This window comes from Scomber japonicus, chromosome 23 (assembly GCF_027409825.1).
Source record: "Scomber japonicus isolate fScoJap1 chromosome 23, fScoJap1.pri, whole genome shotgun sequence".
Taxonomy (NCBI): Eukaryota; Metazoa; Chordata; class Actinopteri; order Scombriformes; family Scombridae; genus Scomber; species Scomber japonicus.
Window position 1 is genome coordinate 7109034 of NC_070600.1, and position 23819 is coordinate 7132852.

At 38.1% G+C, this 23819-nt stretch overlaps 1 protein-coding gene across 1 annotated transcript in view; it reads left to right on the forward strand.

Moving 5' to 3' along the window:
* LOC128353268 (anoctamin-4-like) overlaps positions 1-10111 on the forward strand; it is a 28435-nt gene extending 18324 nt beyond the window's left edge. The window contains exons 14-26 of the mRNA XM_053313962.1: positions 487-569; positions 1728-1868; positions 2133-2297; positions 2604-2640; positions 3419-3530; positions 3801-3858; positions 5901-5998; positions 6234-6376; positions 6980-7132; positions 7212-7359; positions 7488-7607; positions 8232-8337; positions 9920-10111. Of these exons, the coding sequence (XP_053169937.1) occupies positions 487-569; positions 1728-1868; positions 2133-2297; positions 2604-2640; positions 3419-3530; positions 3801-3858; positions 5901-5998; positions 6234-6376; positions 6980-7132; positions 7212-7359; positions 7488-7607; positions 8232-8337; positions 9920-10111 (1556 nt within the window). The remainder of the gene's footprint in view (positions 1-486; positions 570-1727; positions 1869-2132; positions 2298-2603; positions 2641-3418; positions 3531-3800; positions 3859-5900; positions 5999-6233; positions 6377-6979; positions 7133-7211; positions 7360-7487; positions 7608-8231; positions 8338-9919) is intronic.
* Positions 10112-23819: the final 13708 nt, after the last annotated feature.

Consider the following 23819-nt stretch of genomic DNA (forward strand, 5'->3'; position numbering starts at 1 on the left):
ATGGAAATAAAATGTTAGAAATCAATGGATATAGCTTTAAACAAAATGTCAGCACAACATCAAATATGGACATTAAGAGATTTATGATGCAGACTTACGGTATGCTGCTGACAATTTCAACATATTGAATAGCTTGCATTGCATATAGAGGAATTCTATATGCTATGATAAAACATCAGCACTCAAACATTAGCACATTAGTTTCACTAATAAATGTTTTTTCCCATGCTATCTTGAAAGAAAAACTGTTTGTCCAGCATTTGAGGCCTTGTGTTTATCCTCAAGTCATCATTACACAACCTGGACAGTGCTGCGTATTTCCCTGCATTCAAAAATCTTTGAAAATAAACTGCAAGGAAAAATAGAAAATGTAGCTCTCCTACTCAGGTTTTGTTTTACCGTGAAAGACGATATCACCATTAATCCAGGTAAAAGACAAGCCACAAATGGTCCCGTGCTCCTAACACTGTTTTTCTCATATTTCAGCAACAGTCTTCCTTGAGTTCTGGAAAAGGCGCAGAGCCGTCCTCGCATACGACTGGGACCTCATTGACTGGGAGGAAGAAGAGGTGACATAGTTACTTCATTTGGAATCAACTACATATGTAGCTAGTCTACTCACCTAGATATGTAATGAATGTAATGACAAGATAGTGTTTTTTTTTAAGTGAAGGGTTAGGTAAGACCATTTGGTTTGTGAGCAGCTGTAAAGAGATACTGCAGTGTCAGGTTTGCATGTGTTTGGATGGAGTCTGCACCAAGAAAGTCTCTCTCAGATCAATTTATGACTTACTGGAAATGTACAATTTAAGCCCTTACACAACTGTCGTATGAGAATATAATGATTGGTTTTGTCAGAAATTTTGGTGGGTTTATAATGCTCTTGCTGTTATGTATCAACCTCCAACCCTCGTCTGTCAATCATTTTGACGCTGACTGATAAGTGTGTTGTTTGAAAGGCTGCTGTTTGCGGGTGGGAGAATGACTCAGAGCCTCAGTCTGCTGTGAGATAAGAACTGAGATAATAAACTGCATTAGTGACTGTATGCCTGGTTGGTACCTGCAGCAAGTATGGCTGATTCACAATCAAGAACTAAAACCTTTTTATTTTAAACATTTTGTGCTGCAACTGTAATGCAGTAATAATGGCTGCATTTTATTTTGCTGCCCTAGTTCCTGGGTCCTGATATTATACTGTATCGCTCATTGGCACTGCAGTATAATATCCTTTATATCTGTGCATTTCTATTGACTTTACACATTACTTTACATCCTCAAATAGTGGGCGTACAATTTTAAGGTGATCAACAACCAACAGTTTTAGACTAATTACTAATTAAAGGTGCAGTGTGCAGAATTTAGTGGCATCTAGCAGAACATCATTGGTAGAAATGGAATATAATATTCATAAATGTGTTTTAATTAGTGTATAATCACCTGAAAATAAGAATCATTGTGTTTTCATTACTAGCTCAGAATGGACAAATACTGGCTCTAGAGAGGGCCTTTCGCATTTTCTGCGAGTCTTGCAGCTGCTGTAGGTCCTCCCTCATTTTTCGAGGGGACGCTTGTTGAAATCTGCAACCTCACCACTAGATGCCATTAAATCCTACATACTGGAGTTGTTAAGTCATAAATGGATAAGTGTTGAATGGGTTTGATTTAACAGGTCTTTGTCTTTTATCAAATGTTCTTCGAGAGTTTGCTCATGTGTGTCATGTTTGCAGGATGAAATACGCCCCCAGTTTGAGGCCAAATACTCAAAGAAAGAGAGGACGAACCCCATATCTGGAAAGCCTGAGCCTTACCAAGACTTCACAGACAAATACAGTCGTCTCATCGTCTCAGCATCTGGGATATTCTTCATGGTGAGTTACTGGAGTGAATTAACAGGTGTGCCACTCTTTGAACTGTGTTCTTTTTAAAGGAAAGGGAAAATTTTGTTTGTGCTCATTTCTAAGTATGTTTACAGTTTTTATGCATTTGTTGACCACCTATTGTACTCGATGTACAGACTCCTATGTTATGCATTTTGTAAATCACTTGATCGATACAGTTTTACAGCATAAGGCCAATGTAAAGTTGACATTAGTTGTTGTTTGTAGTAATGGTATTTTTGTCACTTGTCACAGATATTGGTGGTGATCGCCGCTGTGTTTGGCATCGTCATTTATCGCGTGATCACCGTCAGCACCTTTGCCGCGTTTGGCTGGGCTCTCATCAGGAACAACTCTCAGGTGGCGACTACGGGCACAGCGGTCTGCATCAACTTCTGCGTCATCATGCTTCTCAATGTGGTGAGTTTCTGCTGTCCATCAACAGCAGTGGTGCAGAGATGCAGTGGTACAGACAATGGTTGGTCAACTAATTAAAAAAAGGTTGATAATCGTAATATAATACAACCAAGATACAGGATGATTTATTTGGCCCACTGCCAAATAAACTAATTAAATAATACACTAAACTAAATGTGTACAGACATACTAATAGGCATATGTACTGTATAAATCTACAATATATCCTCTGAATAAAATAACGATATAATGTATGTGCTTTTAACTCGTTTCCTCAGCAATGACTTCTAATCTTGTTTTTTTTCCTAGCTCTATGAAAAAGTTGCTCTCTTGCTCACTAATTTAGGTAAGTTGGCGTTACCAGCATATCTACTATTATTGACCTTTTAATGCAGGTTTAACTACAATTGTACATTGACGTTGGCCATGGATGTATTAATAGAGCTGGATACAGTGCCTCTGCTCAGCCTTGCTGCCATTGTTCCCTAGTGATTATTTGCAGTATTACAACTGTTGCTTAAAAAGCATCATCTCCATATAGGTCTGTCACAATAATTATGTTATTACTTTTAAATCTGGAGCATTCCAATCTCTCTTACAACAGCCCGTGCACACCACTCAGCCATGTATCAATCAATCAATTTTTATTTTTATGGCGCCAAATCACAACAAAATCTCAAGCCACTTTTCTGTACTTTCATTTCATTTAAAGAGACCCAATGTTCCCTCATGAGAAAACGACAACGACAAGGTAAAACTCCCCTTTAATGGGAAGAAACCTCAAGCAGAACCAGGCTCTAGGTGGGCGGCCATTTGCCTTTACCGGTTTGGGTTGATAGAGAGGGAGAGAGAGAGAGAGAGAGAGAGAAATCCAAAGCGTGACAGGTCAGCCATGCCTAGTTCCTGTCGCTAAGCTATGTTCTGACAATGTTCAGGGTAGGGGTTTAGCGAGCAGTCAAATTCAGAGCCATTAAGAGAATTAATATTTACTTTGGTCTAGGTCACTGACTGTGTGATTGCCCTACAAATTAATCTCATTTGTCCCATTGGTCAGCTTACTAAAATTCCCAGTCTGCTTGCTCAGTTTATCTCACTACTTCTGGCTTCTCTCCCCGTCGCTACAGAGCAACCAAGGACAGAGTCGGAGTGGGAGAACAGCTTCACCCTCAAGATGTTCCTTTTTCAGTTCGTCAACCTCAACAGTTCAACTTTCTACATCGCCTTCTTTTTGGGAAGGTGAGAACGTATGAAAATGTTGTAAATTTCGGATTTCTAACAGTTACAATCAATGCATGATAACAAGAAAACCTATTTCATACAAATGTAATAAAATATGCTGAGCAAAAAATGAAGGCAGAAACAATAAAAGCAAAAACAAAGAAAAGACAATTGAAACAGCAGGCTACCTTAGGTGAAAAGATCGTAAAATATTGCCTTTTACATCAACTGATAATAAAGTTGCCACATTGCATTACTTTAAAATATGGTTTTTACTTTGGTTGACAGATTTACAGGTCGGCCTGGTGCATATCTACGCCTCATCAATCGCTGGAAACTGGAAGAAGTGAGTAATTACTTTGCTTTTCCACGGGGGAATAACAGCAAAGCATTATGGATCCAGTTATTTCTAAATTGGACATTAAGCAATTACTGTATGCCTAACCACCAGGCATTTAACCCCCATCAGCAGTAAGTGTAGCCAGCAGTACTTATGGGAACATGCGGGGAAACAACACACTGAAGTGGTCTAAGGGGACAAAAGGCCTGAGATGGCGCTTTTAGATGCTGTACTAATGCGGCCCCACTTGTTCCCTTGGCTACAAAAATTGAAATGACAAATTCTATATGAATTGACATGTACAGTACAAGTACAGCCTCAGTCAGCCTTTTTTTGGCCATGCAGAATCATCATTGTACATACACAAGTTTATTGGCCTTTTAATGAACATTTGCAAAAGCTACTACAAGCTGAATAGTAACATCTGAAATGTTTCTTACTTACAACAAAACACTTGTGTTGGTGTTACAGGCCCGTACTGTGACTTTCATGTAAATTGACTTTTTTTAAGCTTAATAGAGTCATTCAGGGTTGTAAACTATTCCATCTTAAGTCCTGATTAGATTTAAGATACTACCAATCTATCAATATAATATGAAAAGATGGAATTTACAACCAACAGATTACCAGCACATTAAAACCACTTTCATACATCCCTGAAATGTTCTGGAAATTACCAGCAGGTGCTATATGTGAGGACACAAATGTCCAAGTAAGATGGACCAGACAAAGTCCATGTAATGTCTCATGTGTGACTACAGCAGCCTAAACAATCAGTAGACCTAAGCCACATTATTTCGACTGGGCCCAAATGCTCCGCTGTGAGGACTTCCTGTGATTTCTGACCCACTGGAAATACTCCATTTGGTTTAGGCGAAACGGACAATCTCCTGCTGCGTGCTACATGTGTGATAGGGCAACCCTGGAAAATCTGAACCTGATTCGATGGACTTTGTCCAGAATGAAAATAGGTTTAGTTCTGAGTGCTACAGATACAGAGAATGTTACCAATTAGGTAGTAAATACTAACAATAAGCAGCTTTTTGAGTTACATATACTCCAAAAAAGTCACATTGCATACTATTGATGCACACTATAATCCCACAGTGCAATGCATTATTGATCATCATAGTGTGCTGTCTGTGCAGTCAGTATTAGGGCCGACCAATACTGTATTTTTAGGGCCGATGCCAATACTGATATTAGGGAATAAAAACAATTCCAATATCAATATATTGACCATTAATATTATATATACACAGAATAAAACACACATACAATTTACAGTGTAGTTCTCAAACACAACATTAGTGCACTGAAACAATAAACTTATAATTATAAATTCCTACAAATACTGCTAAATACTAAATTCCTATAAACAAAAAACATATCTACATATGTATTAAACTTGAATTAAGAAAAATAATTAAATATAAATATATATTTTTTTGTGTGTAGTTTATTTGGTAGTGGCTTTCTGAAGTTGCACTGTGAGGTCTATAAATATATTACATCCTGCATATCTGTATATATATGTATAAATATACACTTATAGAATTGGGACGCATCTTGCCCTTAAAAGCAGAACCTTAGCATAAAAAGTCTACACTCTTGCGTAGGCCAGCCTGTAACAGTTCCGTTAAAGCCCCTACACACCTATAGTCCACCCACACAGGTGCCCTCACTTATATTGCCTGATTAGACCTCTTTTGCAGGAATGTGTGGGCGTGTGCAAATTAAGCTTGACTGGTGAGCAGAAATGGTAACTGAAATATGAGAATATATATACATATGTACGTAAGTAATCGCAGTAGGGACTTTAAATCATGCCAAGGCTCTCCTTTGCATTGTGTTTGCTTGAATTTCCAACAGAGATTGAGAGATTGGGTGTTTTTCTCGAGTACCTGACTGAAGTGAAGAATGATTGATGAGTCTTGAGAATGATGAGGCAATGCAGAGTACCCCCAGAGTACCCCCAGTTTTTTGCTTACATTTTAGAGTTTGATCATCTCCCTCTCTCTGTCTGTCTCTCTCTATCCTTGCTGCAGTGCCACCCCAGTGGTTGTCTCATCGACCTCTGCATGCAGATGGGGATCATCATGGTGCTAAAACAGACCTGGAACAACTTCATGGAGCTTGGCTACCCGTGAGTTCCAGACGCATTTTTATAACCTTTAAAATGAAGTTAGTGTGTTTTTCAGTGGTGCTTGGCACATGTCAGACATAATGATTCAAATAAATCAGTGACAACATACATACTCTTTTTTAACTGTACTGATTGCAGATGAATAACAGATCAAATAGTATCCTTATGTTTCTCTACTGAATTGATTTTTGCTGCTATCTTTTGTTGTTTTTGTTGTTTTTGTTGTGGTTGTCAGGCTTATCCAGAACTGGTGGACGCGGCGGCGGCTGAGGAGAGAGCACGGAAAGAAGGCTAAGGCCAGCTTCCCACAGTGGGAGAGGGATTACAACCTACAGCCGATGAATGCCTACGGTCTCTTTGATGAATACTTGGAGATGAGTACGTATGTCATTTACATATTTAGGCTGCAGAGATGATAAACCACTACCTATGTGAATGCTACAACCTTTAATATCAGATTTGTAGGTTTAAGGTTATCCCAAATGCACTCCAGTTTAATCTTCTGCTGTACTTTTTTTTTTAACAGTAATACATTTTTCCATTTAGTGACCTAGCAGCTGACACGCATGTTATGTAACTGCGACACTGATTTGCCTTGGATTGAATGTGGGCCAGGAGCTTTTCCACATGCTCATGTTTGTCTCTGCTGTCTATCATCAAATTGATTTAAAAAAAAATTGAAATATGAAAAGGACAAACAACAAATTGTAAAAATAGTCCTTCGTTTATATGTGTTGGTTAACTTAATACATTTATAGGGTTAGGGTTAGGGTACTTCTGCTAACCCTAACCCTAATACATGTGTAATGTTAAAAGGGTTATAGTAATGAACCTAAAGAGTATTATCACCCCACTTCCTCCCTTTCCTAACCTAACACACCAGATGGTTTCTTACATACGCCTGTAGCTCCCAGTGTTCCTAGGATGATGAGGGATGGGATGTTAGCAGCTAGCTGATGATGATGTTGTGTTGTGTTTCAGTTCTACAGTTCGGATTCACCACCATCTTTGTGGCAGCCTTCCCTCTGGCGCCTCTCTTAGCGCTGCTGAACAACATCATTGAGATCCGCTTAGATGCCTACAAGTTTGTCACACAGTGGCGGCGACCTCTGCCATCACAAGCCAAAGACATAGGTACATAAGACATGGCACATTTATGTTTTTGTTTCTTTTTCCCCTAATCTAAAGATAATGTTTTTTCTTTTTTTGGCAGGGATCTGGTACGGTATTCTAGAGGGGATCGGTATATTGTCCGTCATCACCAACGCCTTTGTCATCGCTGTTACCTCAGACTTCATCCCTCGCCTTGTTTATGCCTACAAGTATGGGCCCTGTGCTGGTCAGGGCCGAGCAGGGGAGGGGTGAGTGACTGTGGCTTTTGAATCTTTCGGTTTCATTGTTTATTTTCATGTTTAACTACTTTCTTTAGTTATGTTAATGTCTTTAGATGCAGTATTAAGTATTCAGTGATATTTTGTGTGTTCCTAAGGTGTATGATGGGTTACGTCAACGCCAGTCTCTCAGTTTTCCTCGTGTCTGACTTTGAGAAGAGATCACAGCCGAGGACGAATGGCTCGGAGCTGATAAAAGAAGCTGTGAAGTATTGCAGGTAGTGTGTTTGTATGTGTGTCCCTGCACCAAAAGTTTCCAGTGCTCATCGAGTATAATATCAAGCATGCTAAAACTATACTTCTGCACCTGAGCTATGGTTTCCCCCCTTGTATCTGTTACATTTAAAAAAAGAGAAATGCTTGATGCAAATAAACCTTTTTATTTTTAACAAGCATTTGCTGCAAACATTTGTGCAACCCCAAGATGGATTGCATAACCCATTTTGCGTGTTCATCCATCACTTTATCCCCATAAACCAAAATGCAGGCTCTGTGCTTTTTGTACAATCTTACTAAGCTGCACATACAGTACAAGTCAAAAGTTTGGACACAATTTCTCATTGATGTGAATGTGAAAGTGTGTCCAACTTTTAACTGGTACTGTATAGAAATCATAAAATACAGAGAATAAACAGGAGTATAAGAGAAAATACGAAGACAAAATTACAACAAGAATAAGTAGACATACAGTGAAAAGATGTTATTTAGATGTTTTGCTTGAATTTGCACAGATGCTGTCAGCATGTTGAGTTTGACTGCAGTGAAGGGTTTTTCACTCAGTGACATCGCTTAGATATCATCACTTTGTGACAACCTTTGACTTCCACTGTTTGACACACCAGATATCGTGACTACAGGGAGCCTCCAGACTCTGCTGATCCCTATTCGTACACACTGCAGTTCTGGCACGTCCTGGCAGCCCGGCTGGCATTCATCATTGTTTTTGAGGTCAGTTGTTTTCACATAGTTTTTGACAAACGATGCCAAACATCAGGAAGGGATTGGAATTAGATTCCTTTGATATTGTTTTGTCAATGCAGTTTTCTGTCTTCATTCATGAGTGTCTTCTTCAGCATTTGGATGTAATTTGCTCACAGCGTATAAAGATGTTGCTGATTAAGAGATCTGGTGATGTTTGAATCTAAATGACTTTCATTTCTCCCCTTTAACGACATTAACTTAAAGAGGCTCCATCAGAAAATCATTTGGAAAGGTCTTAAATTCATGGTCCTCGATACTTTGCAACACTAACCAGACAAATACTTTTTTTGATACAAGCAAACCAGTTTTAGATTGTCGTATAAAATAAAAGGCAGTGTCAAAAAAGGAAAGCCTGTATAAGCTTCTCTCCAATCATTTGAAGGTTTTGAACACAGTGTTTGTGAACGTTTTCCAATTCCTGTGTTTTGTCTGTTTTTACTGCTCTTTTAATCAGCTGCCTCAAGTCAAGTACCATGTGCACACATTGTCACTAATTAGGACGTTTACAGGAGCTCTAAATGAGCCTTGCTTAACTTAGTCCACAAGTCCATTGTCAAGGACTGTGTCTGAAGTCACTCCCTTATTCACTAATTCACTACTCACTATTGAATGAACACTAAATAGTTCACTCAATAAAGAGCAGCAATTGAAGATTTCAGACACTAACTAATCGTCATAATTTCTTGTCATCACCATCAGCTGTGGAGTCATGTGACAATAGTTTTCATGTCTTTAAAATGTGAAGCATTGCATTGTGGGATGAGCAGAAAGTAGTGTACATACCATGGACACTACTATTTTCGTTTCATGGTGGAATATTTGAGAGCAAAATTTAGTGTAGATATTTACACACTCAGCATTCAGATGCTCAAATAAAATGGCAGAGGGTAAATGTAGTGCACTATATACAGTAGTATATATAGGTAGTGATGTCGGACACAGTCAAGGAGTAACTACACAAATCAATGTGTTTCAAAAAGGCACTTGTTAAAAGAAGATTAAAAGCAACAAACTCATAATGCTCACCCATGCAGAACAGGGGAGGCCAAACATCTTGTGACACATTGACTAATCCCAAAGCTAATTTCTGTAGCTAACATGCTATCATCATCAATCATTCACAATTTTACAGCTTTTCTCTATTTTCTCCCTAATGTGCTGTTTACTTCCTCCTGAGCTCTTGTTTGCCATTAAACAACATTTCGTTCAATAAAAAGTTATTGAAGAAGGAAAATAAAGTTATCCAAGCACTCATTAGCTTAGCTTGATTGCTGACAGAACAATAAGTTAATGCAATTTATTTAAAGACATACCTATACCACTGCCATTACTGCCAAATAGCTGGGTTAGGGTTAGCAGTTTTTACTCCAGTAGAGGAGGTGAAGTTAAAGTAAATTGTGCAACCTAGTGAAGCATTTAGCAGCTAAGGAGATATTTACTCAGGAGTTGGTAGACAAAACAAAGCTAAATGGTGTGATGCTCCATTTAGCTATGTTTTACTATGGACATATGGCTCTGGCTCTGTGATATCATGCTCTTTTTTTTGTAGCACATGGTCTTTGCCATCAAGACTCTGATTGCATACCTGATCCCCGACCTTCCAAAGGACCTTCGAGATCGAATGCGTAGGGAGAAGTACCTGATCCAGGAGATGATGTATGAAGCCGAACTGGAGAGACTGCAGAAGGAGAAAAATGAGAAAAAGAAGAATGATGTGGCCCACCACAAGGAATGGCCCTGAACTGGTACAGTTAGAGATTCAGAAACTGTATGTCGAAGTTCTTAAGCTCTTCATGGCTTGTATTCTACATGAACTAACCCAGGTTTTAGTTGGTGGGGTTAGAGTTATTGCCTAAAAAGCACGCCCTGTTCACAATGGTGCCATGCCATTAGTCCGACAGCCCATTTTTCTGAAACCTCATTAGTTTCCAAAATCTTCCCATTGGGCTGAAAGCCTGACAACTCATTATCCCAAAAAACAAAAGCCCACTGTTCTAAGAGCGTTTTGCACTGAAAATTGTGTCCCTTGATGTGCATTTTAACCCAAACCATGATCTTCCTTAACCCTGTGGATTTCGTGCCTTCACCTAACCAAACCTTAACCACAGCAGTCACATCATAAAACATTGTCTTTCTTCTTGTTAACAAGCACATCAAAATACACCAAAATATTAAGGGCAAAAAACAACAGAGATAGCTTAATTGGAACTCCTAACCATAAATAATGGCAGTGCTTCATTATTATCAGACACTGTTAATGTTTATTACCTGACAAAACAGAGTGAGAGCTTATGCTGTTTCATTCAGTGGAACTACAATTTAACATATCAGCAGCTACTGTGAAAACAAATGGGGAAACATCACATTAATTTACTTTACATAGAGCTAACTTTTTTTAAATGTAAATTAACTTATTAAACATACTTTTCACAATGTACTCGGTTCTTCTGATAAATTCGACGTCATATTTCACACAGCAGAACTCTGATTCACTGAAATTACATGTTATAAAAATGATTTAGCTTAGTTCACAGGGGAGCTGTTGAAATTAAATATCTGGAAATGTTTTTCTTTAGGAGTCATACAAAGTCATGCATTATGATTTCAATATTATCTCTTAAATTGAGTAGTATCTTAAAGGAGTCTGGAAAGTAGTGCGTAATAGTAAGATAGATTTTTAAAAATCATGTTGCATCAAAAAGGGGTTTCTTTAAAGGAAAATTCACATTCATTTGTGTCTGTAGGAATTAAATTAAATATTATAAAAGAGAGCCAAAACTATTGAAAATAAGTACAACAACACAAACATTAATGGAATAAAACATTTAACATATGAAGCTTTTATTTTTTTCTGTGTGTACAGTCCTTTCCAAATTATAATGTTTCTCTGATTTCCAGGTTGTCAGCTGTTTTGGTTTTCAGTGCACAGTAGAGGGGTAGAGGACTGCTGGGTTTCCTGCATGACACTGGAACCCCCATACCTTCCGCCTGCCATGCCAGACCAGCACCTCCTCGTGGACAGTTGACGAACTGCATCCAGCAGGGTCTCCTAGTGACCATGGAGCCCTCGTGGCTGCATACATGGCAGATGTCCTCTTGAAGATTTGGCAGCAAGATTTGCTACCTTTTTTTTCTCCGGATAGTTCCTACCATGGACTCAGCAGCGTATGTCTTCAGATCCTGAATGTAGACTTCAAGCAAGACAAAACTTTTACAGATTTTAGATGAGGAATTCACTCCAGAGCTTACTGAATGACACACCCTGTTTACATTTCTCCTTATTTTAGGAGTTCACATTTTGCTTTATTGTAAATAAAGATATTTAAATGAATGTCAGGTCATCTGCTCTGCTATAGTGTAGTGCAATAAAATAGGTACACTGTGGCTGTGTCCACAGTTTGCTTAAATTGGAAATGCTTTCCATTTGAATTTAGATTGATAACTGCAGTAATAAACAATATTTATTGTTAAGCGATTTGACTTTGTCTTTCTTGAACATTGTCAAAGTTTATGGATTCAAGTGGGGTTGGTATTTAGGATTCAGCAACTCTACCAATATCATCAACCTCCCTACAGATTAAGATGTCCATCTTTCTCATTATGATCAGTCTCTGGTAAGAAATAAATCACTCAATGAAGGCAAATAAATCTTAAATAAATGTAATGGTAACTTCATGGTCTGTAATTTCTGAACAATTTCCAAGAAGTTCCCTGGAAAGAATTCTATAATTTGGGAGGAATTAGCAGGAAAATAGACAATTCGTTCATTCTGTTCTAATTAGTTCACTCAAATTCATTGCTATTGTAATAAAGTTTTAATGTACAGTATAAGTCAGTTGAACAGTCAACAAGTTTAACTTTATTGACAGGCAAGCACACAACTAAGCAAATACGGCATGTTCTCCACATGCCTGTGTAGTGTGGGTTCTCTTCGGGTGCTCCGGCTTCCCCCAACAGACCAAAAACACACAGGTGAGGTTAATTGGTGGCTCTAAATTGCCCTTAATTGTGAATATGAGTGTGAATGGTTGTCTGTCTACGTAAGCCCTGTGATTGATTGGTGACCTGTCCATGGTGTACTGTACCTCTTGCCCAGAGTCAGCTGATATTGACTCCAGTGACCCTCAAGCTCCCTGAGATTTTACAGTCAGCCATCTAACACAGTGATTATGACAATTATAACTTTATCATCCACTAAAATCCAATGAAAACCACTCCAGTATACTAGATATGTAAAAGTACATGACAATTATATTTTGACTCTAGGAAAACACAGCTGTTCATAATTCTGTGCATAAGCTTCACACTCTAAAAGTAAAGTGAGGATACTTTATAAAATAATTCCATAAGTAGTTACTTCAAGTTCAGTAAAGAGAAGAAACCTAAATGAAAACTTTTGCTTTCTCTTTAAAATAGAAGCAGTTCTCTTTGGTACACATGCACACAGTTTTTCAGCTACTTGTCAGGTTGGTTGTTCCTGCATCTTGGAGAAGTTGTCACAGTTCTTCGGTGGATTTCAGTATTTCAACTGCCTCTGTCTCTTCATGTTATCCTAGGCTGACTTCATGATGCTGAGATCAGGCCTCTGTGGAGGCCAAACCATCTGTTGCAGGACTCGTCACTTAAGACAGTTCTTTATGACAGCTTGTTGTCATGCTGCAGAAAACTTTAGCATAGTTCTGTATATTTTTTATTTACACATTATCTATTTTTAATATATTTAAATAAAGAATGTTGTTATATACAGGACATTTGTTTTTATTCTTATTCTTATTAACATTGGTAAAAGTAGGGCAAGAGTCCCCCTAATGCAACCCCCAGATCAGAAACCATTATTTTTTAGTATTAGCATTTTTCTTGTTTAATTTATTCTGTTAATTGTTCATTTATATCTTAATGTTTCCCAAGTGAATCTGTAAAGGCTGTTTCAAAGCCACACTGCCAGGTATAAAATAGGAAAATGATGAGGTCTGTTTTATATACAGTTGAGCTAAAATCGGTCAAATTTGAACATATGCAGTCTAAAAACTGTAGTTGTAGAATGTTGACTTACTCCAGGTTGCTAAACCCTTTAAATTCACAAAGAAGAAAAAAATAAACAGAGGTGACCTCAATGGTCTGCCACAGCCAAACCTGTTATTCTCTTTCACACCACTAGATGGAGCCAGAGAGTGTGGCTTCATATCAGCCGATGCAGATTTTTACATAGTTATCATGTTTTACAATCTAATACAGTGGTCTCCAACCCTCCAAGACTCTAAGTATTAGCTGATTATCAAGCAGCCGAAGCTCATCAAAGGGTTTGAAAACAAGTTCATTATTAGAATCAGGTGTGTTAGAGTGGGGAGAGACCTAAAACATGCAGAGTAGTAGCTTTCCAAGAGCAGGGTTGGACACCACTGATCTAATACCATTATTATTTTGGCCAAGTCTTATTAAAAATGATACAAATATTGTTTTTAAGAGATTTTTGAGTGAATTGACATAATATCTTCTTTCTTTTAGCAACCTACACCACTGAGGAAATGATTTGCTCATTGCGTTTCCCATCCTTCAACCTTTTGTTTGTGTACACTGAGACTGAGGCATTGTGCAGCTGGCCTCAAGGCTCCCCAGCTTGTTATCACTCTCAGTGCAGATAAGAAGACTTTTTTTTACAATCAGAACTCATCCTTATCGCTCTGTAATTTATGAGGCACAACACAGTCTTCAAGATCAAGACACTGGGTATTTATGAGTTTGTCTGCTGGAAAACAGAGATGATTTTTTTTTTTTTTTAAACAACCAGCCTCCATTTTATCTTTTTTCAATTTAAAATTTCAATGTATAAAATTTGTATCACCTCCTCCAAGTCACACACCTTTTTATTTTTGAAAACCAAACAATCCTACCGTGATTGGCATTGTGTGGGGCGTCCCTGCACATGCATTTTAATACACAAACACATCTGTTCATCCAACGTTGATCACTATCTGGTCATTTTGATCATACAAATAATCATAGATTAGAGAGCACAGGCTTGTCCTCCAGCATGGATTACGCTGGTGTGGTGGCCTTCGTACAAACTCCATTTTGATTATTAAAAGCAGGGGACAGGGGAGGCAAACTGTGTTTTGTTTCCTATTAAGGCGACTTTTCTCCCACTAAGAGGATTATCCCTGACACACGCTCAGGAGTTACGTAAGGCTGTCAGGAGGATAATATCTGACATTTCCTCATATCCCACATTTTGGCAGTTTGGCCCTCTGTGAAATTGGTGTAGTTGATCTGAGGTGTGGTAGAATGGTGAGTATGCAACATGAAAGAAAGAGGAACCATTTTTTATAAAGAATTAAATTCTTTAGTCTTGCTTTATTCGAACATACGCAACAGGGAACAGTAGCAAGAATAGGTAGGCAAGAACATTAAATTACACTTTGAGGATCAGATCATCAGATGTCATGATCCTAAAAAAAGAAAATCATCCAAAAACTCTCTGAAAAACATCCTAAAGCATGTTGTTTATATTCATCTTGTGTGCCAGTTTCCCACCAGTGGGCAAATAAATTTGGCAGACTGAAAATCTGCAGCATCTAAATGAGTGGAGATGGGACACAGATGTGTTCCTAAATACAAATCTGGCTTGTAGGATGTTTGTTTTCTGATAAACAAGGCAACAGCAAATGATCAATTTTAACATGGAAGAGCATCTCATGACTGTCGTGGATGCAGCCAGAAAATCTTCCAAAAAGTTTAAAGAAATAGACAATACAAAGCTAGACTTGCTTCTTTTCTTATCTCTCTACCTTTATAAAGTATTAGACTGTCATATCCAGTATGCATGTTGTGCCCACATCTATACTTTAACAGAAATATAACATTTTCTCTTTTTCCTTCTTTAGTCTTTTCATTTAACTACCACATCGCAGCAGACAAACACCAAGTGACGTACTATATGCTTTACATGCTAGTCGATCTGCTGATTCAATACATTTGACCCTTTTTTGTCTATTATTTTAAATTCTAATCTTTATGCAGAATTGACTTGTTTTAATCATGTTTGAATATTAAAGCCGCACGAATCAATATTTTTAAAATTGCAAATGGGGAAAATTACACTGTGTAATGTCAAAGGTGTTGCTTAGAATAATGAACCTTCAGAGCATCGTCACAAACTTTGCATTTCCCCACGCTCTGCAGGTGCATTTTAGAATCATTCAGCTCATTTTTCGAATACTTTTTTTTTGGCCTGCAACTTAATTGTTTTGGTTAACTCTCAATACTCTGGCGCGCAGGTGGTCGAGTGGTTATAGCGCATGCCATATACGCAGCTGACCCCGGTTCGAATCGGAGGTCCTTTGCTGCATGTCACCCCCCTCTCTCTCCCATGTTTCCTGTCAATCTACTGATTAATAAAGGTGTCTATGCCAACAAAATCTTAAAAAAAAAAAAAAAAATCTCAATACTCTCGTAGCCTTGTTTACAGCTGCAGTAAGTAAACGGCTCTGATAACAACACTTTATCAGGCCAGCATCTAATGACAGACAGAGTTACAGTAGTTAGTTTGTTAAACCACAAAAGAGCAAAAACGAGAGTGAACATTGGACTTACATTCAGAAACATGACCCTAAATGCATGCTAATGTGGCTCCTTGTCTGCTAGGTGTCTTTATTTTGAACATCACTTCAGTCCCATTCAGCTGTGTTAGCTTTTAGATGTTTCAGATTGGTGTTTTGACCTGATGAACGTCTAACCCTGCAACCCATTACAAACAGTTTTGTAACCTATTGTTACACCAGATACACCTAAACTTCTAATAGACTTACAGGCACAGAGTTCTGGGATTTACATTGTGTCTGGTGTTACAATAAATGAGCAATTAAGGAAAAACATTATTTAATATGTCTTCTGCATCATGCCCATCATTATACTCTGTGTCATTCACACAATCAGTGTTGTGCTGCTACCTGAATCCCTTTTTTATAGGCAATTTTACTTTACATTTACTTATAATTCACATTCAAAGACGTGAGCATGTTTTAAGACATATAAAATACTTTGCTTGAATATATTTATCTATTTTAAAAACATGTTATTGAATTTTGAAATGCAGACAGTGCAACACATCAGAAAACATAGGACATGAAAATAAAAATTTACAACACATCAAAGAAGAACAACGATACAACACAATAGCAAAGTGTGTGTGTGTGTGTGTGTGTGTGTGTGGGCGGGGGAGGGGCCTACGTCTGCTGTTTAGGAGCGAATTTCTTTTCCAAAATAACGTAGAATTGGAATGGACGCCAAACCTTATCAAACCTCATGGTTGAGCCTCTTTATGAATATTTCAGCTTTTCTAACTTCAGAATCGACATAACATTGTGTACCCATTGGGAATGTGATGGTGGTTTAGCAGATTTCCACTTTAACAATAACTTGTTAAAGTGCTAGTAATGACGACGAAAAGGCCACTGTGTCGCCCCATGCCACTGACAATGAGATTTCCGCAGAGGCAACCCCAAATATTGCTGGATCTAGTGGTTTTGCTTGAATATTAATTTGTTTCTGATATGATTTTTCCACACCAAAAACACTTAGAATTTGTCAAAAATTACTGTAAAGTCCATTCTCAGTGTGCACTGGAGGCTTCATGTTTCCACATCACACTAGTATAAGTTGAATATTGGAGGAGGATTGGCTCCAAGCTAGTTGTGATGTCACAAATGATGCTCGCCCCTCAAAATGTGATTTTCAATGAACTCAGGGAGCAGCAGGGAGCAGACTTCCCAGCGGGTGTGAGATACGAGATGTGAAAACAACTCTGCACATACATCAATCTGCACAGTGATGCTCAAACATCTAACTGAAGGAACAAGAAGAAACGTGTATTATTGATAGGAAGGCGACTTTAAGAGTCAGTTGGTGGGTGTTTCATATTAGAGGGTGAGGTATTGTGAGAAAAACAACAACAACAACAACAAAAGTTGCATCTTGGATTGATCACAGTGACAGTCAGCCCTCCTGTGCTGTAAAACAAACTCAATTCTCTTTCCTTGGTCTTTTGATATTTGAAATGTGTGTTCTGTACATTTTACAGCTTAGCAAGACTCAGTACACCACAGGATTCTCCACTTTTTCATCTTCAATCCTTGGGTGAAGGTTTCTTTCTGTTACTCAGCTATATAAAATATCTGTGCTAAAGCTAACTTAGTGACCTCCACCTATGGTTTATTTTATTTTATTTTTTGTTTGTTTGTTTTTTTAAGGTCTTTTACATTGTAGGAAACATCCTGTTGAAATGGCAGGTCTTTCCCTTCATTCAGAATCTGACTCCAATTCATAAACTGGTATTTTCTGTTTCAAGGTTCCAGCTGCAGCCATGATTTCAGGTAAAGATGCAGTGTATGATCATTTGTATTATTCTTTAGGTAGTGATTCTGATTGGCTGAGGGTAAAGGTGGGGGCCGCACCTCTAGCCAATCACAATAGATGCTCATCAACAATGCAGATTTTTATGTAAATATCTTCTGAAACAGCCTGTTGAAGGACAGATGGCAATGTGTGCTGTAAGGAGAGATCAATTTTGAAAAGTCTAAGCGACGTTTGGTGAATAAAATATCACTGATAGATTTAAAATAAAGTATTCATAAAAAATGAGTCAAAGAAGGTCATAATACCAGATCTTTAAAGATTTATGAGGAATGGCAGCCTTTGTGTCTATTGTAATTGCTCCTGCACTCTATTTTAAAAATGTTATTACTTTAGAATGATTAGAATTACATTATGAATCTACTTCATTTGTCTATGTCTGGCTTTTAAATGAGTTGAACATTCATTTTTACTTGTATTTTCTCTGCTACATGTTGTTTGTTATATTTCCATACACCAAATATTTGTGTTCAGGTAGTTTCCTCCACAAATCCCTCCTCATATTGAATATCTGCATCCATCCAAGACTTAAAGAGAACAGACAGAGAGCGAGGCGTCCAGCACGTGTTTTCTCCCCCTCATAACCTGCACAACGAGTAGATGAATTACTCTCGTGCTAGAATCCCGCCTCCTTTAAATGTCAAGGCTCCAGCTGCCTGGGTCTGTATTTCAGATAACGAGCGCTGCTTGTAAGCTGCCTGGCAGATTGTTTGCACACACAGACATTAGACAGCAAGGTCCTGATGTCACATCCTGGATCATCCCTGCAAATGCCAGGAAAAAAAGGGGGGAAAAAACAGAAAAATAAAACACTCCTGCTGTTTCCTGGCTGCGGTTGCCAGGGCGACACAGCTGAAAAGTCCACCTCTATTTTCCTCCCTTTTCTTCTCTCTCTTTTTCACCCTTTTTTTCATTCTCGTTCTCAGTTTGTCTCATCTCTTTTTCTTTTCTACTTCTCTGTTTGTCAGTCACATGCATACAAAATTAGAATTGTAGTACAGTATGCACACACACATTCAACACATACTGATCTATTATAGTTGCAGTTTGTGACTCACAGCAGGCATTCTGTGACTGGTTACTCAAACTAAAATTAAAATTCTGTTTTTAACTGAGATTAGAGCATATTTCCTCAGTCTGTGTTAACAGTTTCATCAAAATGTATATTATCAAATACAAAAGATTTGTGTATTGTAGATGACTGATGATGTCAGAGCTGTAATTTGATTGGGCAGGCACTAGCATACTAGCATTCATTCATATTAAGTATAACATCAAACTGTAGTGTGTTCCAGCTGAGAAGAATTTCTGAGTATGCAGTGTGAGCTAACTGCATTGCATCTCTTCAAATGGACTTGTTACCGGCCAGCAACACTAACTTGCCTAAAAATAATACTGGGAGCGATTTGGTAGCTGAGTGGTTATTGTGCATGCCGCATAATGGAACCGTCCCTGGTTCCAATCTGGCAAGGGACCTTTGCTGCATTCCCCTAACCCTTTCCTGTCAGCCTCGGTGCCATGTACTTTCAAAAAAGGCAAAAATAAATAAATAAATACTGGAAAATATTACATTTAGTAGAAGAGGCAATGTTTTACCTAACCCTAACCTTAACCCTTAACCCTAACCTGTATTTTTGAGTAAGTGATGAATATTTCAACTTGAAACAACAAGTCCTGTCAGATAAAATGTGAATAAAAAATTGCACGTGAGACAGGTACTAGCTTAACATAGGTTAGCTTGCACATGACGTCATGACTAACAATTTTAGCCATTGCTTAGTCCCATCTGTGATTTACTTGAGCACATTACCAGGATGATTCCTACATTACTCCATGTTGGACTGGACCCATAATAAAGTGGCAGCTAACGCTAGACACCATGAGATAAACACAACACTGATTGTGTGGGAGCTACCAGTGACTCAGCAGATGTTAAAATAACAAGATAGAAAAGTAACCTGTAGTGAGAATCAGTGCTAATAATGGATGTATCATAAGAACTGGTTAGGGGGCCACACAGCCATCAGCCATTTTTTACCCAGTGGCCATTTGAGGTATTGCAGCGGAAATTCCTCTGCAGCCCAAAAAAGCATTTTCCCCATAGACCATCATTGTAAAAGAGATGTCTGTAAAACTGTTGATTATAGTTCACATTTACTTATTTACTTCCAGAAAAAGTAGAGATAATTTTAATTTTAGTTCAGCTTTAAACCAGCAATAACTGATTTTTGGCAACTTGTGGGCATTGGAAACAAGCTGTGTAGACAACACTGATATATAATAACCTTTTTTTTTGCTATGATTGACCCCTTTTACATACAAGTAATGTGATCCACTGCTAATATAAACACATTGATTATAGTTGCTTTAACATCCCTATGAGATGTCTAAACTCAAACTTAATCCTAAACCCAATTTAATTTGAAAGTCCTTCAAACTGATTAATTATCTCATTTACTGCACTCTTGTAAGAGCATTTGCCTGTCATCATTTTAGTAATACAGAATTCACACATGCACACGCACACACACACACACACACACACACACACACACACACACATACACACACATACCTAGTGTGCAACAGTGGACAGATAATAAGGCCTAATAACATGTTGAAGATACAGCCAACAGCTCACATCCTGCCCAGACTGTGACCTCACATTCATACTGAAATATTTGATTAGACAATTTTAAGGGCAAAGCTGTCGTCGCCTGCCGCAGGAAAAGAGGAAATTACTTTGCAGGGAAGACACTCCTTTCACCTTCTTTCCTATGGAATCTAGGTCAGCTTCATCTGCTGCATCTGTGGCCGGCACATGTCTTCCATCTGTCTCCTCGGTATTAAAGCTAGGTCTTAACACTGGAGGACAAGGGGGTCGGATGATGCACTTTGCACCTGGAGGAGCTGTAATTGCCTGTTGAAGGACAATATGTTAGCACCCCTGTGGCTGTCTAACATGATGCATAAAAATAACCACTGTGAGAAGGTACCATTATTTGACCAAAACTGTAATAATATAGATTTGAATGCAAAAATAAAAGTCAGAACATAATTAAATTATTATAATATATAAATTGTCCTGTTTTGTCCTGTTGCTCACTCATTTAGCACAGCAGTGATTTAATATTTAATTATTAAATTATTTTTGGCTGTTCTTGGGCACAGTACGAGATGCATTTAACATTTCTGGGATTTTTTTTTTAGAATACATTTTTAGGTTTGACTGATCAAAGACTGCTACAGTGGCCATGCTGCTAGAACTACTTTAACAAAAACTCCACAGTAATTACCAGTAGTTACACATTTTTTGACGGATATTGACTGCTGTGAACACCACACTGAACATTTATTGTAGTATGAAAGAAATGGATTTCTCCTCAAAAATCAAGGGGTACTACTGCTCTGTTCAACTGCAAAAAACCCCCAAAAAACAACCTTTGTGTGATTAAAACCAAAACCATACAATGCAACAGTGATTATAATGATACCTTTGACACAGACACTAAAATGTGGTTTCACCTTCTCAAAAAGTCTGTGTACATCTCCCAGCATGCTCTGTACATTATATTCTGACAGGAAAAACCTCAGGAACACCTGGATGTGATTACCTGGCTGTTAGCATAAACTCATAGCCTTTATTTCAAAGCAAGTATCACTTATGAATGTGCAAACTAATTAGGAAGTACCTGTGCCATTAAGGCATAATGGTGATCGGGTCATAGCACGTGAATTCAGTTCAATTCAAATAATCTTATTCATCCCAAGAGGGGAAATAATACAGTGAATAGCTCAAATGTTTTTTAAAAAGTATTGAATGCCTATTAACAGAGTGTGCAGTAAAAATAAAAAGTGCAATATGGTGGGCACATCAGTCAACAGTGAGGATGGGAGGATTCCCAGAGGAGAGGGGGCAGAGTTCAATAGACAAATAACCTCAAGTGCAGTATGACAGTTGCTCTTCTCTTTTTTTGTACTGAAACTGGGGCAGCACAGACTTCTTCTAAAGGAGAAGCTGTATCTGACACTTTCTGAAAGTTTTTGAAACAGGTCAAGCACAAGCACACCTACTTCACGCAGCGACTGGCCAGTAAAAGTGGGCATGCAACTACTTGAGTCACTTTCAGGGACTTTTAAAGAAGCTGTCCAGAAGTTTGCACCATTACCCCTACAATTCATTTTGACATGTTCATACAGCACATTGTACAAGCTACTCTGTTTGACACATGCTGAACCTTTTACAATTCATACTTTCTGTGTGGTTGGAAAGAAAACATGGCACATAATGAACATCGCAGTACTAGTTCAACTAAGCAATTTGGGGTTAAGTATCTTGTACAAGAACACATCGACATGTGGACTGGAGGAGCCGGGAATCAAAAGGCCAATCTTCCGATTATTTGACGACCGCTCTACCTCCTGAGCCACAGCCAACCTAAGTGAGTACACAAGCAAGAAAAAGATAATAGTTGTAAAAAAATAGTAACATTATGGACAAGAGTAGTATTGCTGTTGAATGACAAGATACCTAAATTGTTTTTTGTGAGGTTTACTGAGAACAGTTGATTATCTGAACACTTCAACAGGTGACAAAAACACTTAGTTGATTAAAACTTTTTTTCCCCCAGTCATCCATGCTATCAGTGTAGATTCTGTAATGGGTATTATTTTATGTGTAACGCTGTAGAAGAACACTTACTTACAATGTGTCTGGTATGGCTTTAAAAAGTCAAATTACTAACTTCATCTTGAATTTTTGGGCTGTGAAGTAACAATCAAGCAGCTGTTTATTCACACATTCAGCAGAAATATAGCAACATAATCATTCATTTTGAGCCGTGTTTTTGTCCACTTGGTGAATTTGAACCCAATATGAACCTTATACCACTAGTTTCTTTAGCTGCTAAATGCCTCGACATTCGCCAGCTAATCACGAACTTTGCCTGCCTTCTGGTCTGTGCTGGGTTTATCACTTCTTGGTTGATCAAAGCTTATCTGACATTGTCTGCTGCTGCTGCTGGACAGAATACAGATGAGCACTATCAGGCTGTTTTTGAGTTTCGGTGACACCATCCGTCACTTGACGTACTCTGCACTGCAATCTATTGCAACAATCACATGCCTTCCTAGAAAGAGTAATGTGTAAGTACGTGGGTAAGAGAGATAAGTGAATGCCTGAGGTGAGGTGAAAATAAATTAATTGTAACCTTGCAAGCTTCCTGTCTAAAATTCTGTTGAGTTCCTTCATACTTCATTACACCACCATCATTAGCAGCTTATCTCTCCGTATTCATTGGAGTCACTATAGTACCTGACCTTGTCTTTTTCTCTCAGAGGAAACTTCCTGGCTGAGAAATGGTGCCTTGATTATTGGAAAAACACACATATCTCATAGGATGTGGCTTAGGAGAGCTGTCTGTGAGAACCACAAATCATCAATCAAATAAAGCTTTAAAGATCAATTCGTCTTTCTTTCTCAGTGGAAAGATATGATAGAATAAAACGACTACAGTTCTGTCATTTTTACCATCCAACATTCTAAACATTGCAGTGTGTTGCTTGTCTCTGCCCACCTCAACTGCTTATATATTTGCTCCTTCATGTCTCCTTCAGAGCAATTTCACTTGAATTTTCACAGGTAAATGTGCTGCGTTTATTCTGTGCCTCCCACTGTGTGGTCTTGGCAGAATTAATTTAAAAAAGAAACTGCTTACAGTTCACAACACCAAATGAGAATTGTAAAATGTATTATTTGCTCTTGTACATTTTAATAAAATGCGATGTGAGCTTATAATCATACCACCTTGTACAAACTTCTCTTTCTGTAGCTTTCAAATTACATTGGAAAGCTTATCTCACATATCTACAATATCAGGTTAGTCTGTCATAATATTAAAATGTTTCCCTGTCGTGTTGTGGGCTGAACACTCATCCCTTGAACAAATAGCTCACATCACTCTCTCAGTACTGAATCACATTCTCTCCTCTGTCTGCCTCCTCCATTCGCTCTGATATGCTCCTTAAACTGAAGCATATTA